The 18,902-nt window shown below is 34.4% G+C and overlaps 1 protein-coding gene across 1 annotated transcript in view; it reads right to left on the bottom strand.

The window, feature by feature from the left end:
- LOC145248359 (guanine nucleotide-binding protein-like 1) overlaps window positions 1-18,902 on the bottom strand; it is a 342,841-nt gene that overhangs the window by 51,357 nt on the left and 272,582 nt on the right. The window contains exon 9 of the mRNA XM_080110280.1: window positions 2,763-2,815. Within this exon, the coding sequence (XP_079966406.1) occupies window positions 2,763-2,815 (53 nt within the window). The remainder of the gene's footprint in view (window positions 1-2,762; window positions 2,816-18,902) is intronic.

The raw sequence follows: 18,902 nt of genomic DNA, 5'->3' as shown, positions 1-18,902 counted from the left end.
AGCCACCCTTTATAATGAAATATTAAGTAGTGGTCACACTTAAATTTGAAATGGAATATTCATAGATAAGTAATACCTAATAGTGACGGAGAATATGTAAGTCATGCTTCGGTTTGAAATTGTATTTTCATCAACAAGTCACGTTTGATAATGAAATTGCATTATCGTTGGTGGATCAAACTTTATAATGAAATAGCATTATCGATGGTGGATCAAACTTTATAATGAAATAGCATTATCGATGGTGGATCAAACTTTATAATGAAATAGCATTATCGATGGTGGATCAAACTTTATAATGAAATAGCATTATCGATGGTGGATCAAACTTTATAATGAAATAGCATTATCGATGGTGGATCAAACTTTATAATGAAATAGCATTATCGATGGTGGATCAAACTTTATAATGAAATAGCATTATCGATGGTGGATCAAACTTTATAATGAAATAGCATTATCGATGGTGGATCAAACTTTATAATGAAATAGCATTATCGATGGTGGATCAAACTTTATAATGAAATAGCATTATCGATGGTGGATCAAACTTTATAATGAAATAGCATTATCGATGGTGGATCAAACTTTATAATGAAATAGCATTATCGATGGTGGATCAAACTTTATAATGAAATAGCATTATCGATGGTGGATCAAACTTTATAATGAAATCGCATGTTTATTCATCTTAATTTTCCTAGAGAAGTAACACTTCAAAAAAAGCAAAAAAAAAAAAAAAACGAAGGAGTCACCATTTATCAAGGTTTGCGGCCACTCGAGGATAAGAGTTAATGAGTTTGAGGTGATCAGTGAGACAACAGCTCAGTGATCGTTTTTGGTGAGCGTTTGGGAATTGGGTAGCATTAGACTATTTAAGGGGGCAGGATAGCAAGCTACTTTATAGTGAAATAACATTTTTATTGGTAAAGTTTGAAAATAGCATTTTCATGCGTTGCTCATGATTAATAGTGAAATAGCATTTTCTTTGGTAGGTCATGCTTAAGTTTTTAACAGCGTTTTCTGTAGTTAAGTGATACTTAATGACATAACATTTTCATGTGTAGGTCATGCTAAGTTTCAAATAGCATTTTCATCAGTAGATGGCTTCTTGCGGAGTTTCTCGATGTGGGTTCTGTAGGCAATAGCAAAGGAAGAGCATGACAAGCAGAGTGCCAACAATTGCTATCCTCTATATGGACATCAAGAGTACCATTCTGCAAGAGTTTCACTACCTAAGACAGACAATATCAACTTCCGTCTGTCTGTGTTTGTCGAACGAGTCTGTCAAAGATGACAACAACAAGGCTCTTTTGGCATTGAAAGAAGATCTTGCGGCAAGCTTTGGCTTACCTTGGAAAGAGTGAGTAACACTCAACAGGGCTCGAGAAAAGGTTGCCAAAATATGGGACAACCATGCACAAGTGGGGCTATGCATAGGACGTTTGGTGTCCTTGTGGTGCTGACGTGCAGACTATCACACAAATCCTTATAGACTGTCCTCTGAGTGAGGCATGCTCTGATGCAAACCTGAGGAACGTGTTGGATACTGCCTGGTAATGGATCGCTATGATGATGATGATCACTAGATAGCACTTATAATAGCATTTTTATTAATAGGTCATCTTCAATTTGAAATAGCATTTCTAAGCATGTCAATAAGGGGCTCTCTCTGTCGGTTGGTTATACATAAGTTAAATATAACATTCCGTCATGTTTTCAAGGTGAAAATGTGCATTTTCTTAAATTTTGAATCGAAATAAATTATTTGCGGCACCAATTTCATTGGCATCTAATCAGAATTTTTAGGAAAAATATATTTTGTTAAATAATTTCTTTAGATTATTTTCATGTTAGTAAAATGCAACCACGTTTCATATTAATAAAATTCAGTTAATACCAAGTTTTTTTGTTTTTTTTTTTATAAATGTTCAACAGTCTTTTATTTATCACTGTTAAATAATATGGGGGGTACTTTGGTGATAGTTTCATTAGTAGGGAGTGTTATCCGAAATAGGCTGCACGATATCAGATTTAATTCTCCAGATTTATATCTGCGGAATTATGTTTATCTAAACAATACGCAAACTATTTCTGAACTGAAAAAAGCCATCAGAGTCCAAATTAGAGCAGTGACAAGAGAGGAGTGTGTCAGAGTTATTGGCCATTTTGCAGGTCATATCTAAGTATGTTTATCCTTTAACAGCAATAAAAAAGACTTGGCATTCATGGTTGAAACTTGGTGGACAAGTCAAATATAAACTGAAGTTTATTTGTATTGAATATGATGATGTTCATTCATTGTTTGTAAAGATGCAATTGTTCTGTGGGTTTGAAGATGGCTTGTTCAACCGAATCGAGCTCTGAAGTATTTCCTGCATGTTGGACACCTGTGGGATAATTATGCATCGAAGATGTTGATTATTCTGTATTTTCTAATGTCACATTTTCTCTTCCATTCTTCATTTTGTGTGGATTCAGCAATTGTAGCCCCTTTGTGAGTTACGGTATGCCAAGAAGATCTGTCTTGGGTTAGTTTTTCCCATGAGTTGAAATACAAACCAGACTGTTGGAGGCCGACCTTCAGATTGTCCTTGAACCGTTTCCACTGACCTCCTCTGGGTCTTTTTCCTTTGTACAGTTCCCCATAAAAAATATGATCGAATGATAGAAAGAATAATGAATTTTATTAAAGATTCAATAAGTGGTATTTGTGATGATGGGTAGCCGTGTACCCGAGACATTAAAAGAATGAAACTCACCTTTTTACCAACCAAGCCATTCAATAAGGACGACTTCCCGACATTTGGGTAACCTAAACAGAAAAGAAATAAGAAAGTTTAGAAAAAAAAAAGGACATTTGGAAGTGAACAGATTGTATGTGACCCATAAATGCAATGCTGGTAATTTGTACTATTAGTCCGTCTCAAAGTGGACCTGGGAGTAATCTCAACTAAGGAGTGTGACCATACTCTCTAAATCTCCTAAATTGGGGCTTTCACAACAGGATGCATTTTAAGGTCATGTGCAAGACTATAGTTTACTAAAACAATGGTACTCTTACTATTATAGTCGCCTTCATGTCATTTGTTTGGTAGTTGATGAAGTTGCATTTGCTTGGTTCATGCAAGTTTAGAAATTAGATAGAGTGGAATTTTCTAATTAGACTTTTTAATAAAACGTTGCAAATAAACAGGAAAGATCTCTTTTTCTGATGGAATTAGCACAAAAAGAGAGAGAGAGAGAGAGAGAGAGAGAGAGAGAGAGAGAGGCAGAAAGAGAGATGTAGGTTTGGACAACTGCCGCCTCACTCATCGGGGAGGGGGAGATTCAGTGTTTCATACACATACATGTATGCTATGAGGAAAGAATGAAATCTCAAAGAGATTTTCAAAACTCAATTGTATTTGTTAATGTTTTTTATGATGTTTATAAAAATTTATATTAATTCGGCTGAAATGTTTTAAAAATTAACACTCAATAATCCAATAATAATCTTGAGTATTATTTTTATATCTCAGCTGACGTAACTTCTGAAATTCTTCAGGTCTATCTTATTGAACTGAAGAATCTGCACAGGATTTTGAACAAAACCATTTATTTAATCCACAGAGATATCATACTCTCGTTCCATCAGCTATAACCAGATGTAGACGTGTCCCTTAACCCTCTGGGGTCATGGGAGCCCTGCATTCTTTAATGCAGCGTATCTTGGGCAAGAATAGCCTAGCAGTGCCCATTCCCCTGCAGGCTCCAAGTACATATACCACCTGGCATTACCAAATGGTTACCCATTTTAGTATTGGCCAGGGTCAACGCCGCTTAACTTTAGTGATCTAATGGGAACAGGTGTGTACATGTGATTATACTATATATTCAACGTGATTATACCATATATTCAACGTGATTATACCATATATTCAACGTGATTATACCATATATTCAACGTGATTATACCATATCTCCTCTCATATACAACATAATCTATAACTGGGTAGAAGTCTAAAGTAATTCGCAATTGTATTCTGAGTATTGCCTGCACTGAAAATTGAGCTTTCAACCTTCAGAAGAGTGTCACTTACAACTGAATTTTGCCATGCACTTTATCCATCATGCCACGGATTGACATGATACAGCCGAAGAAGGTCGACTGAAACGCGAGAATAACACTCAAGATGAGAACAATAGTTCGAATAATACAAATTATCAATCCTCATCTCAAAAATTCAGAAACTGAATTTGAAAAGTTGATTTTAAAAACGCAATTGCATTTGTTGATTTTTCTTTATAAAAATTACTATTGAAAATGAAACAACTGAAAGAAGAGATTGAAACCTCAGAACTGTGATTGCAGCAATTCAACCAACTGATTCTACAGACAAAATGGACGCATTTGTAGGGATCAAGAAGTATGCATTATGTGAATAGACTAAGCTATGTTGTAGCAATAATTACCGTGAACAACTCATCTTATAAAATTCATTGAACAAAAGTTGCTACATTATGCACAATCAGGTGAAAGATTGTAGATTCATCTTTTTGAAAATTATTAGTGTGAAGAGAACTGGAAAAGTTGTGTAGATTCGGTGGTGAAGCATCTTGAAAGACGACGGAGATGAGATGATGGTAGTGTATGAATGAACCCAAAATATCCGATTGGAGTTGAACTTGACATTGCTGATCCCATAGTACGCAATGGCATCTATTATAACAAGCAAGCATTCCCTCCTAAAGAGGATCGAAATGTAAATGTCAGTTTCTGAAACTGAAGCTGAAATATCAAGAACTTTCGGAGACCGTATGAGTCACTACTTTTGTGCGTTAACACCCATTAATGGAAAGATCAAAACAATCCAAACAAAAATGGAATTCTCGTCAACTTTTTTTACAAACTTGTTTTACGGCATATCAACACTTTTCAGTTTATTCAATATGGAATCAAGTCATTTTGGAAAAGATTTTATACTTCAAATTCTTAACATTTTCACTAAATAAGTAATTTGTGTAACCGTTTCAACCCTAATTGATTGTTTGTAATCGTATTCTCATTGACAAAAACATTTACATCAAGTAGTCGGCTCAAAAGGTAGTGACATTCTTCACTTTTTCATTGTAGTTTCTTTTTTTTTTTACTTGGGAGTCACCACTTATCAAGGTCCAAAGGCCACTCGAGGATAAGGGTTAATGAATGTAAGTTGTTAGTGTAGTAATCATTGATGGTGTAAATTGGGTAGAATTTGATTATTTATGGGGATGGCTTAACAGGAAATTGTTTACATTCGATTTGAAGGCTACCATGTTGTATCCCACTGGAAAGCAGGCCAGTGGAACAGTGTTCCACAGACGGGTAGTTCTGGGAAAAAAAGGTTTGTTCATGGAATCTGCGTTTAGATTTAGGCACTGATAGAAAGTCGGGGAAATTGTTTATAGTGGTTGTAACTAGTCGAGTGTTTTTTGTGAAAGTTTAGTAAGGGAGGATATTTTTATTCAATCTGTGTTTTGGGTGATGAAAATGTTAGTTTGAATCTGACAGGCGAACAGACAGGGCATCTTATAGAAAGGCATGGCCGAATCTAAAAATGCTATTTCAAAAAAAGAAATTTAAACATACTGACCTAATGAGAGACAATAGAATAAAATTACAACAAAAAAAAAAAAAAGCATTTAAAACCGTCAATAAATGTTTAGCTGAATGGATAGAATAAATCCTGGCCATGACATTCAAATAAGGTGTGACGATGACGACGATGATGACCACGGAAAGGTGACCTAAAAATCGGATGGTTTGATTACATACGAAATGTCTCACATAACGCGACAATCAAGATAAGGCAGAAAAAAAATGAATGGAAATAATTGCCCCCCCCCCCTCCCATACACACAGAAAGAAAAATGCTGAAAATACAACAGAGGAAACGACTAAATGAAAACATTAAACAAAAATAATACAAACCTTTATATATATATTTGAATAATTAATAATAATTCATCGATACCTACAGACACTAGTGTTTCATGTTCATGCAATCATTAGTCTAGGAAGTGATAATTACTGCTGGTTGAGAGATTGGAACCTGGCAACAAAGTCACCCTTGACTACGTAGGCTAGCATTTTACCTCAAGGCATCGGCAATTAATACAAGAATTGAAGCAAATTAAGAGCCTATAAATACTAAATCATCAAGTATTTACTATGTAGGAAATAAACAAAGAATATTCAATGACCGGAATAAGTTTTGAAAATATATATGGCAATTTAGTTACACAGAATTTTCCACGTTTCGTCCTCATGAGGATTCGTCAGGCTATTGCATGAAAACGATATTGCTTTATGTTTTTATATATACTCGCGGTAATGGATTTGCTAGTCAGCCAATAAGAATCTTAGATATTCACACACCCATATATTGTAGCCAATGAGCTCGCGCACACCAGTTTCTTTGTTTTAGAGAGGTCTTTTTTCTTTTCTTGGTGATCAGAAATTACCTAATTTAATTCGAATGTTTATTTACATTTTATGTTATATAGGAATATTTTTTTCTTTTTATGCAAGTTTCGCATGGGTTCAAATACCCTATATATTAAGAAAATACAACTTTGTTATATATAAGTCATGGAATTGCATTCATTAGCAAAAGATCTAGCTAATTTGCATATTCTTTTAAACATTCATTTTAATTAATTCTCTATCCGTTTTTTTGGTTTTCTTATGAGATGATCATCTTTAGTTAACTATTACGTGTAATTATATTCTACAAGCAAAATATATTTAAGCATATTTCACGACCGGTCAATGCCGGGCGGCCTGCTAGTATATATATCTATAACATAAAGCTGTGTGTGTGTGTGTGTGTGTGTGTGTGTGTGTGTGTGTGTGTGTATCTAGTTATGAATAGGCTCCTATATGGTTGACTATTTAAAAAAAACTGATTACATATAATGATAGAAGATGTATCGAGACACAGGAATGGGTATGTTTGATCCTGCAGAACGGTGGTTCATTAAAATTGTGGGGTCTGCGTTCGCGCCTGGTCCACAAAGTATGGAAATAAAAAATTAAAAAAAAAGCGTTTACAAGTGTTTTTGATATAGATGTACATAAGAATACTTTGATAAGTATGTTTTAACTTAAATAGGGATGGTATAATAAAATTGTGGGGTCTGCGTTCGCGCCTGGCCTCCATAGAATGGAAATAGGCACAAACTTTAATAAAGACTTTTCATATCTATCTGCATAAGTATACTTTGATAATTATGTTTCAGTTTGAAGAAATATGGTATAATAAAATTATGGGGTGTTCGTTCGCACCTAACCTCCATAGAATGGAAATATGTCACAAAGTTTAACAAGGTTTTTTAATATAGATCCACAGAATATTGTGATAAGTGTTTCAGTGTGAACAGGTATGGTATAATAAATTATGGGGTTTATCTATTTTATTTTTACTTTCATCATATTTTGCTTTGGTTTTGATACCCCCGAATTCGAAGCTATCTCTTTACAACCCTTCCTTTTCATAACCTATCATACTTTAAAAAAATCAGAGTCCATTTTCTGTAGGCTGTTTTTGAACCCAGTCAACGACAGGTACTTTTGCTAGTATATATATAAATATGATGAAAATTATGAAAATAATCTTCCAACATGATAGAGAGATGAACAAGGAACAAACCAAAATTATATGTTCATCAATTTTAAGACTTCATTGGGATGATTGATTTGAAGAAATAAAATACCAGTACAATATTTGAAAATATATTTGTTGTGTTTGTAACGTGAAATGGATATTTTGTCCGATTTCTGAACGAAAATATATATATATATATATATATATATATATATATATACACACATATATATATATACACATATATATATATATACACATATATATATATATACACATATATATATATATACACATATATATATATATACACATATATATATACACATATATATATATACACATATATATATATACACATATATATATATATACACATATATATATATACATATATATATATATATACACATATATATATATATACACATATATATATATATACACACATATATATATATATATATATATATACACACATATATATATATATATATACACACATATATATATATATACATATATATATATATATATATATATATATATAGGTAGATAGATAGATTACCTCCAAACACAAAATACTTTAGATATAGTGACGATGTTTAAATATTTCTTCCTGAAAACACACACATAGAGAATATTGAAAACAAATAATGCAAAGTCGGTTCCTCCATAAAGTTTACCTATGAAACAGAAAAAAAAATTTACTCTCCATCTCTAGATATACTTATAAAAAAATTCAACAATAATCTATCCTTCAAAATTCATCAAAAAACTACACACAAAATTATTTCTATATTTTTCTACTCACACCATGATAACCAAATAAAAACAGGCAGGATTATCGGTTTCTTTCGACATGCATTTAGAGTTTGTAGTCCAAAATATCTGAATGATGAATTCAAATACATTACAAAATCTTTGAAAACATTGCAATACTCTGCATATTTTATATTTAATGCTAAGAAAAAAGCCATACAAATATTTTCCAAAATCAATAAACGAACAGACACTTCTCTCATTCATAAACAGATATCTTCTTTTACCCAACTATGCCAATAATACAATATAAACAAACTAGGAATTCCAATAATACAAACCACATCACAAACTATTAAACAAATATTAAACACAATAAAACATTTCCAAAACAAACTCATATCTAATGCAGGTGTATATATATATATATTTAGCGAATTGCTATTTTTGATATCTCTTTTATATTCACTAAGCGTTTTCTCTAGTTCCGGTTGAGTTTACGAACATATATTTGATGATAATTATGGCACGAGACAAGCGTGCGTGTGTGTGTGTGCGTGTGTGTGTGTGTGTGTGTGTGTGTGTGTGTGTGTGTGTGTGTGTGTGTGCGTGCGTGCGTGTGTGTGTGTGTGTCGTGCCATAATTGTCATCAAATATATGCACTTTTATAAATTTTACAAAGTAAGGTGTTAAATTTTTATACCTTACTTTATAAAATTTATAAAAGTGCACTTTGAAGAGAAATAAATTTCAAATTGAATCTTGTACCTTTATTTTTAAAGCCTATAGTAAAAACATTTTGTTTAACAATTTTCATGCCTTGGATGAAATGCTTTTCTAACTTGTTATTATTATAAGACGAGATTAAATTTAGGACAACATTAAAAATAATGCGTTCATTAGTAATTTGTGTCATGTCTTGGTACAAAGAAGTAAAAGTGAGAGGAGGGGGGGGGATAGAGTATAACAAGATGAAAGGGCGAAAAGAACATGAAATGGAAAAGAATTAATGATTTTTTTTTAATTTATTACTGAAATTTATTTTGTAAAGAGTAAAAAATTTGAATTATAACAAATAATATAAATGTGTGTGTGTTTATGTATGAAGAAATAGTGGGGAAGGGTCGGGGGAGATAGGCTGTCATAATTTTCGTACATATATTCATTTAGATCAGAGTTTTCCAAACTTCAGGACACCATGGAGCCCCTGAACAGGGCAAAAGTTTGTCATGGAGCACTAACAAGATAATTTCTAAAATAAATATGAAAAACGTTCATTCAAAATTTTAATACAAACTAATGATAATGTTTACAACCATTTTTTGTTTTTGTTTAATCAAAAAATTGTTGCATTTTTTTGTTAATTTATTTTTTATTTTCTTTTTCATGAACCATCCTGAAACTCTTTACACCTGTAGTCATGTATCATATCTTTTTCCAGTAAAAAAAGAGCAATAATTAAATGTTTGCAATGGATTTAATTTTTTATATAAAGAATTTGGTCCTCTTCTGGAACCTCTCAACCTCGCTCATGGAGCCCCAGGGCTCTGTGGAGCCCACTTTGGGAAACCCTGCTTTAGATGAAGGAAAATTTAACCACTTTTTAAAACTTTTTTTTTTCTTACTAATAAATTACAACTTATCAAGGCAAAAAATATGAGGATAAATTTAATAATCTATATATTAATACTGTAATACCTTTAACGTACATGTATCACAGTTTCCAGATTATTAATTATTCAATCAGGAAATCCTATTTATTAAAAAGGAGGATAGAAAATGACAACATACAATGAACACTAAATTAGTAGATATATATATATATATATATATATATATATACGCTAATTTAATGTTCGTAGTATGTTATCATTTTCTATCTTTCTTTTTAATAAATAGGATCTCCCGATCACTGAAGACGCAATGTAAAAATAAAATAAAATAAAAAATGATGTCGCTTTTGGGCCGTACGTGAAACTAAAATGTATCTTCTTGGTCTTTTGTCTAGGGTAGTATCTGTTCTGTCTAAAGATGGTATAATGATATCGTGGGGTTTTTGTTTGCATCGGGTCTCCATACAATGAGAATATGTCACAAACTCCTATAAGTATATTGGAGATAAACCGTAATAACAAAATATATTCTGACATTGTATTAACCAGATTACTTCAGATAAATACTTTTACCGTTTTAACAAAAGGGCTACAGTAACATCGAATGGTGTCCATTCAGAATACCCAGCAGCAATATATTAGATATGAAAAATGTCGCTGTGGAATTTCCATAGGTCCTGCTAGTATGAAATGATTGTCATTTGAATGATGAAGAATATTATGAGAGGATTGAAAATGATGAATGGAATGAACTATGTTTGATTACTTATAAGAACAGTGTATTTCAAGTAATTATTGGCATTGAATTTGAAGATGACATGTTGTAGCCTGCAGAGAAGCAGTCCTGTGGTGATGTGCACTACAGACGAGAAACCATTAGAAAGGATCTTTGTTTATAGAAATTCTGCATGATGTTTGGCACGAGGAAGAAAAAAAAGAAACATTTTTCAGATGCGCTATTTCTGAGAAAGAGGGAAGAATTGCTGTTTTTGGGGGGTCTAAATTTATCCATCTCACATTTGCCATTGTTTAATTTCGACCTTGAAGTATTTTTTTCTTTTTTTTTAGCTCCTTATATCAAGTGACTTCATGTCTTGTCTGGAGTGATTTTCATAAAAACAAATAACATGGCGTAACTATTGGTCTTATAATAACAATGTAACGGTGGATTTCAAAAGTAACGACAATACTCATCGGCAACCATTTCTATTTGTATGTCGTGTTGAATGTAAAAAAAAATCCTATTTACTTTCTTGAAGAGGTGGAGGGGGCAGTTACAACCCGACCGGATGACGACGACGAGAGGTAATAAATTGTTGGGTAATTTGTTACATGAAATGGGGATAGAAAGGATGACCTATAAGGCCATCATTCGTCAGCCAGGGGCCCGGAGGTAATCAGTAAAGGGAAAGGAGCACTTATCCTTTACTTTTTTTAGGATGACACAACAGTGGACATAGCGCAGGGGGTGAGTGAGGTAAGCCATTGAATATCAGACAACATTGGCTAATGTCATTTGGAATTGGTCAGACGAAACAATTTCAATACAGGAAAAGGTGAACAAAATGTCAAAGATAAATACATGCAAAGAAATGGATGGGGAACACAAATTTACAGAAAACAAAAGATGAAACATAGCAGTTCGATCGTGATACATTTGTAAAAATTAGTCGTAACATTTGAGGGATTTTGGTATTAAAACACAAAAAGCAGACTAGCAATCGCTAAATTTATTCTTCAAATTTGCACACATAATTTGCACATTTACTCATGAAAATTGCTATTTTGAACATAAACGTAACAGACTAACTCATGAACTTCTTATAAACATTCATAGACACGAGGCATAGTGATCCCATTCCCCACCCCCAATGCCTCTCAAGGAAATCATTAATAAAATGTATAATCCTTTCTGCAAGCTAACTATATTTCGTACAAATAAACTTCAATCTATGACTGACTTGTCCACCATGTTTCAATCACAAATATCCAACTATCTTTATTATATCACTGTTCAATGCTAAGCACACCTGGATATGACATGCAAAATGGCCAATAACTCTGACATACTGTTCTCTTGTTCTTCTTTCACCAGTCTTTTTTCTTTTTTTTTACATAGGCATCACCACTTATCAAGGCCCAGAGGCCACTCGAGGATAAGTGTTAAAGAGTGTACAGTAGTCAATTGGACAATATAGTAAATTGAAATTCGGTAAATTTGTTAACTTAAGTGGAACAACTCATCAAGAACTTGTTTACGTTGGACTTGAAGGCAACCATATTGTAGTCAGCTGGAAAGCAGGAAAACGGAAGACAGTTCCACAGGCGTGCAGTTCTAAGAAAGAAGCTTTGTTCATGGAATCTACATTTAGGTTTAGGCACAGATAAAGAGTGGGGGGAATTATCGATAGTGTTTATAGCTAGACGAGAGTTTCTTATGAAAGTTTGGTGAGGGGGGACCATAGATTGGAGCTCAGTCAAGCACTTGCCATGAAAATAACGATAAAGCAAAGACAAACTCGCAACATCTCTTCTGTGAGAAAGAGGTTGCAGGAAAGAAAAAAGGACATCTCCTATGAGGCTACAAAATCTATTTTGAACTCTATTAAAGTAGGATAAGTCTTTTCTAGCAGTTCCTACCCAGATGTAACAACATTACTCTATCCTTGGACGTACCTGGCTCTTAGATAGAGAATTGCATCAGCAGTGAGATATCTACTGGATCGATAGAAGGATCCCACCATTTTTCCAGTGGCCTTGGCAACAGATTTGATGTATGTGTTCCATTTCAGATCAGGAGTAAAGGTCAAGCTCAGAAGCTTGTCAAAACATGAGGCCTCCCCAAGACGAGAGCCATTCATTTCAATTCATGCCAGATGGGGATCAGAGCATTGATGATGTAAAGATAAAAGCTTGCTTTTAGATGCATTAAAAGTAACAAGCCACTTCTTTCCCCATTGTATTATGTGCTCAAGATCAGAGGAGAGAGAATCGGAGAGAACTTGAAGATTTTGCTTTCATTTTGATAGAATCATAACTACAATGAGGATCTCCATTATTTTCGTCAAAATTGAAAATATTTTCAGATTTTTGCAAGCTGTGGACAAGTAGCTCCACTGCCTTGTGGAGGCTAATGAGTAAACCCTGGCAAAAATTAGGTTTGAAGTCCCGATAGGTGAAGCACTACAACACCTTCCTGGCAACTCTTGCAGCTGCACTGGATCCAACTGTATTGGCTTGCCTTTCTGTTGGACTGTCTGTAATGCAGAGATGGAGACCCTGGTAACTGAGCAAACTTAAATTTTCTTATCACCTTCCCAGGCCTGCATCTAGAGAGGCAACTCCAGCTTTGACTGCATAGCCACAGCAGATGCTGCAGTACACCAGACTGGATGCAGAACACCATTGTTTCATGAGACTGAATGTTGCCATCATCATCATCTTCTGATGGCACTTTCGATTTGATTTGTGATGATACTCTTCTGTCCATGAATAGGAACTCTTTTAATATTTGACACGAAACAATAGCAAACATTAATCTATTATTCACATGTCATGTTATGGTTGCAACATTAACCCTGGATCGTTTGGGTCAGCTCTTTCCAACAAGTTCACCACGTCCTGAACAATGGCTGACCAGGCACAGCAATTCAAAGCTGTTTCAGTTATGAGTGCAAGCTATTCGCAGTTCCAACAATGAACTCCCATAAAGTTGGGGGCCGAGAATCAGTTTAACATCCTGCTTCACTGTCCTGAGTCAAGTATTGAATCGACCACCACAATGTTTCCTCCAGCCTGGTGGAGGAGCTGGATTGATGACTTCACGGATGAAGTCACCTGGGTGGTGTCAAAGGGCGTGGCTAAACCAGCAAAGACGTCTGGTGAAGAGAGTTTTTTAGAGGGAGAGAATCCTGCAATGAGTGCGAATTGTACTGTTAGGGACAACTTGTTGCCAGCAGACATGGAGGATGCAGCAAAGGCAGTGATGATTGAATATCTCTAGTTTGTGGAGGTCATTTGCTCACATAGGCCAAGTCTCCACACTAACATAATGTACTTGCAATAACCCTTATCCCTGAGTGGCTTCTGGGCCTTGATTAGTGGTGACCACTGTGTAAAAAAAAAAATAAATAAAGTCTTGCAGCCATACAGGAGAATAGTGTGGATGAGGGCCTAATAGATTCTGACTTTGGTGTTCAGCCTGATTTCATATTCTTCAGATGTGCCCACCTAATAGGGACATTTGACACCAGACAACAGCAAACGTAAATCTATTCTTCAGATGTACCAACACAATCTACACTCATGAAATTTGAATATGACTATGGCAGACTAATTCATAAACAGACTTTCTTTTTTTTTTTTAAAAAACTCTTTATTCACCCTAAAATACCTTGGAGCAATAGTTTCAAATGAGGGGTTCAAATCTGAAGTATTAGCCATAATTGAAATGACAGCTGCAACACTGGCTAAGTTGAACATCATTTGGAAGGGTAAGGCAATCAAGCTCAGATCAAAGATGCATTCCCTTGTCCACTAAGTTTTCCTGTATGTTTGTGAAACAGACCTTTACAGCAGAATTAGAAAAGAGGATTCAGGCCTCAGAAATGAGATGCTTCAGAAGACTGCTTGGCATTTCTTACAAAGACCAGATAACTAATGAGGAAGTCCGAAACAGAATAAGGCAAGCTATTGGTCCTTATGAAGATCTTACCACAATCAGGAAATGCAAACTACAATGGTTCGGCCATGTGACAAGAGGAGAGAGGCTTGCCAAGACAGTGCTCCAGGGAACAGTCAGAGGAGGAAGAAAGAGATGAAGACAGAAGAGATGGAAAGACATCACAGAACGTGCAGGATTGAAGCTGAGCGAAGTGGTCAAACATGCAGAGGACAGGGAAGGATGAAGAGGACTGGTTGACAGGTCATCTGGTAACCGCGATGGGGCAGGTGAAGTGAAGTGAATTCGCTCCAAACAAAGCATATTTATCACTTGGACATAAGAGACATTATTTTGAATTAAGTCTACAAGGGCACTATGCAGGGAATTTAAAAGTGAAATGTTTGTTCACATTACATTTAAACTTCTGCACGTTATTACAGTGAAGGAAACGGGAAAAAGGGAGGAAATTCCAAAGTCTAGTAGTTCAAGGGGAAAAGCTATTAGAGTAGAAGGCTTTCCAGCACGTAGGGACCTCTACAGTAACGGAATGGGTTTTTGCTGCTTGTCAGGTTTTACATAGAGAGGGCACATATGCTGCAAATTTGTCAGAGCACATTCGATTAAAATATTTGTAAAACAAACACAGGATGCAACATTGCAGCGATGGACAGAGGTTGGAGCTTGGTTGATAGTGCAGGACCTATCAGGTTTGAGGCTTTTTTCGGACCTTATCTAAAAGGAAAGGACTTGGGGGCAGATGCATCAGACCAAATGTGACAACAATACCCCATGCATGGTGAATGGTGATGACGGCTTTGTAGATGTACAGGATACTGTTAGGTGAGCGTAGTTTTCTAGCATGGTAGAGGGAGCTCACCTTCTTTGCAGAAGCCTTAGTCTTCCAAGCCTTATAAATATACAAAGAAACAAGTCATAGAATGATCCCCTCCCCCAAATATACCACTCAAGGAATCGTTAATAACATTTATAATCCTTTCTACAATCCAACCATATTTGGTACAATTAAATTTCAGTTATACTTGACTTGTCCACCATATTTCAGTGACGAATGGCCAACAGTCTTTATCTTATCGCTCTTCAATGATACACACACCTCGATATGACATGAAAAAATGGCCAATAACTCTACAATACTCCTTTCTTGGCACTTCTGTGATTTCGGCTGTGATGGCCCTCTTCAGTCCATGAATAAAGATTATTTTGATAACTTAAGCATATTACCAGCTTCAACTATAAACATCTGTTCATTATCTAATATAACTCTATAGATAAAAATTGGCAGTTTAAAGTGAAGTGAGTGTGAAACCCATTCAAGATCATCCCTTTTAATGATGAGACGATCACTAAAGTGTCCTCACACATTATTGAATGGTGATAAAATTGATGTAATAAACAGGTAAACATCCTCACAAAAATATGATAGGCTGGTGTAAGCCATAAATACAGACGGGAATAGCAACCTGAGGAGTCATCGAAAGATACGCCAAAAGCCTAAAGCTTAAGCATATTACCAACTTCAACTATGAACAACTGTTCATTAAGGCGAATTACTAGATTGTATTATTTGATTAAAGTAGCCAAGACCACTCGGCTGCTTCAAATAAATATATCTCTTTCCGAGGCACATGAAAAATAAGGACTGTTGTAGATTCATAACTGGAACTTGTTGGATAAGTTGTTAGAAATTAACCCTTTATGACCTGGTTGAACTAATTATTTCAGTTGTAAATAAATGAATATAACGGCAAAAATGGTGGGAATTGATTCAAACATGCCTTTGTACGTATTAGTTTCGTATCTGAATAGATGCCAGATACCTCCAGATTGCAACTGTCCATTGCTTACATTCAGTATGCCACCATCTGTCTCAGAGAGTGGAGGATTTTGTTTATTGTCAGAAACAAACGTTTTTCAAACACTATGGATAATAATCAAGGCAAATTTATGAAATGCAAAAATTCTTAGTGATAGTTTAACTATTGAGCTTCATAATTTTTCCGGTTTGAAGACAATCATAGTATCATTACCCTTTAAACTAAATAAAATTAACAAATATTTTTTTAGTCATCTACATCATGATTTAGGTCATGAAGGGTTAATTCCAACTTAAATTTTCAAATAACAATTACCTTAGCATCTATACAAACATTAATTGAACTTGAATATTTTTATAGTTTTCAATGTTGGAAGACATTTTAATGCCAATATTATTCGCATTTGCTCCAAAGTTTGTACACTATGTTCATTAGCTTTTTCTTAAGAGAGCAAATTTAGATTTAGTAAATAAGAACTTTTCCATTTGAGCATGCGTTCATTACAAACTCAGATTCTGTAGAGTTGTCACAGAATATAAGCAAATCATTCTTTGTCATTAATTGCAATTCTCGCAAAAGACAACGCAGTCAACATTTCACAATCTTTACTTATTAATTTCATTTTATCACTTATTTTTTTTAGGCACTTTTTGATCCCAATTTATATTTAACTAGCAGGGTGCCCAGCGTTGCCCGGGTGTTTAGCTGGTGTAGTTAGGACCTTCAGGGTGGGGGTCAAAACAACAGTAGCGGAGGTGCCCGGGTGTGTGTAGGTGGCGTAATAAGAACCCCCCCCCCCAAAAAAAAAAGTGGTAGTAGGCAGGCAGGCTCAAACCCGTAACGTGAAGGAGAAAAAAAGGTTAAAAAAACATGACGTCTTAGCTGATGTCTCGATGGTCCGACCGAAAGTCAAGATCGATTAAATTAAGTGAAGTCAATCCAAGGGTGACAGTGACTTGCTAAAATGTCAGTGAAAAAAATCAACCCCTCCTTGTACAAAACGTCCGAGTTTAGGGTGAAGGAATTAATGTTTTTGGCCAATTTGTCGATATTTGTTGTCCGAGACGTCAAGCTTCAAAACAATACTGATCTTGTTAGGATCCGTTGCATCTGTCAAAAGTTTTAGCGAGACATATAAACATACATACATACATATATGCATTCAAACAGACAGGTGAGATTTATATAAAAGATTTCCAAATTTTTCTCATTAATATTGTATCTCTTATTGTGACAGGCAAAGTAAAGTTCAGAGGATCATATACTTTTGAAATTTGTGATAGCACTTGACGTTTTGTATTTGTTTCATCCAATGAAAAAAAGTGCAAAACTTAAACTATCTTTCTTAATATTATTTTGCATATCCCAACACAAGGACCATTCATATGAGAATCATTCAGAAAATGAAATGGATTTTTTTTTTTGGCTCATTTTGGGAAATGAATTTTTCTTTATTCTGTATATAATATTTTGATTGCAGAAATTCACCTCTGCACCCAAATTGCCTTAGGTTTTCAATAACAGATGCCACATACAAATGTATTATGTCTAAACTTTCAATCCCCATCTTATGTAAGTTTACTATGTCTATTTAATATAGTATGTGTATATTTGGAAATTCTCTAGCAAAAGTATTTATGTGATACTGTTGAGGGCCGAAAGGGTCACTAAGAAAGATTCAGGCATTGATATGGTTTAGAAAAAGGTATTTATATTTACAACAAGACGGAATACATAGAAAATGGGAATTGTAGTGTTTAACGCAAATATGGCGTACTATGAGATATGTCACAGACTATGAGAGTGGTATCTCTCAGTATATTTATATAATTTGGAAACGATTATATATTGTGTATCGGTGAGTCCCCACAAGATATAAAATTCTCTAAAAAACATAGAAAAAATAGAACTATCTTCATATTTTACAAACTTAATCGTATAGTTATAAAAGTATTCGTGTGAATAAATATTTGTTCTGATATAATTTGAGATCATCCACAATGTTTGGAAATCAACAGGTGTGAAATTAAACAAAAGAAAGAATTTTAAAAAATGGTTGTCGTCAAAAGACAAACAAGGAAAGACACATTTTACAAGAATCATTTTGATAAAAAAAAAAAAAAATGTGCCCCCACTCGTTCAAAATAGATTTGATTTATTGATTATTGCCGAAATTGATCTTTGTGGAATGACAGCTGGTCAATCAATTCAGATTTGATACAATAAAAAGAATTACCCCTTTCACACACGCATTAACACATCTATATATCAATATGATAACGTGTTATTTTGTGTCACGTTTACATCTTTTTTCTTCTGAGTTACTGTCATTTAATTGTTATGACCTGCCATTAATATGAGTTAATCGTTTTTAAACGACCCAGATGACATGAAAGCTCAA

This window comes from Euprymna scolopes, chromosome 26 (assembly GCF_053919585.1).
Source record: "Euprymna scolopes isolate OS-2025 chromosome 26, ASM5391958v1, whole genome shotgun sequence".
NCBI classification, from domain to species: domain Eukaryota; kingdom Metazoa; phylum Mollusca; class Cephalopoda; order Sepiida; family Sepiolidae; genus Euprymna; species Euprymna scolopes.
This window is presented reverse-complemented; position numbering and strand designations above follow the sequence as displayed.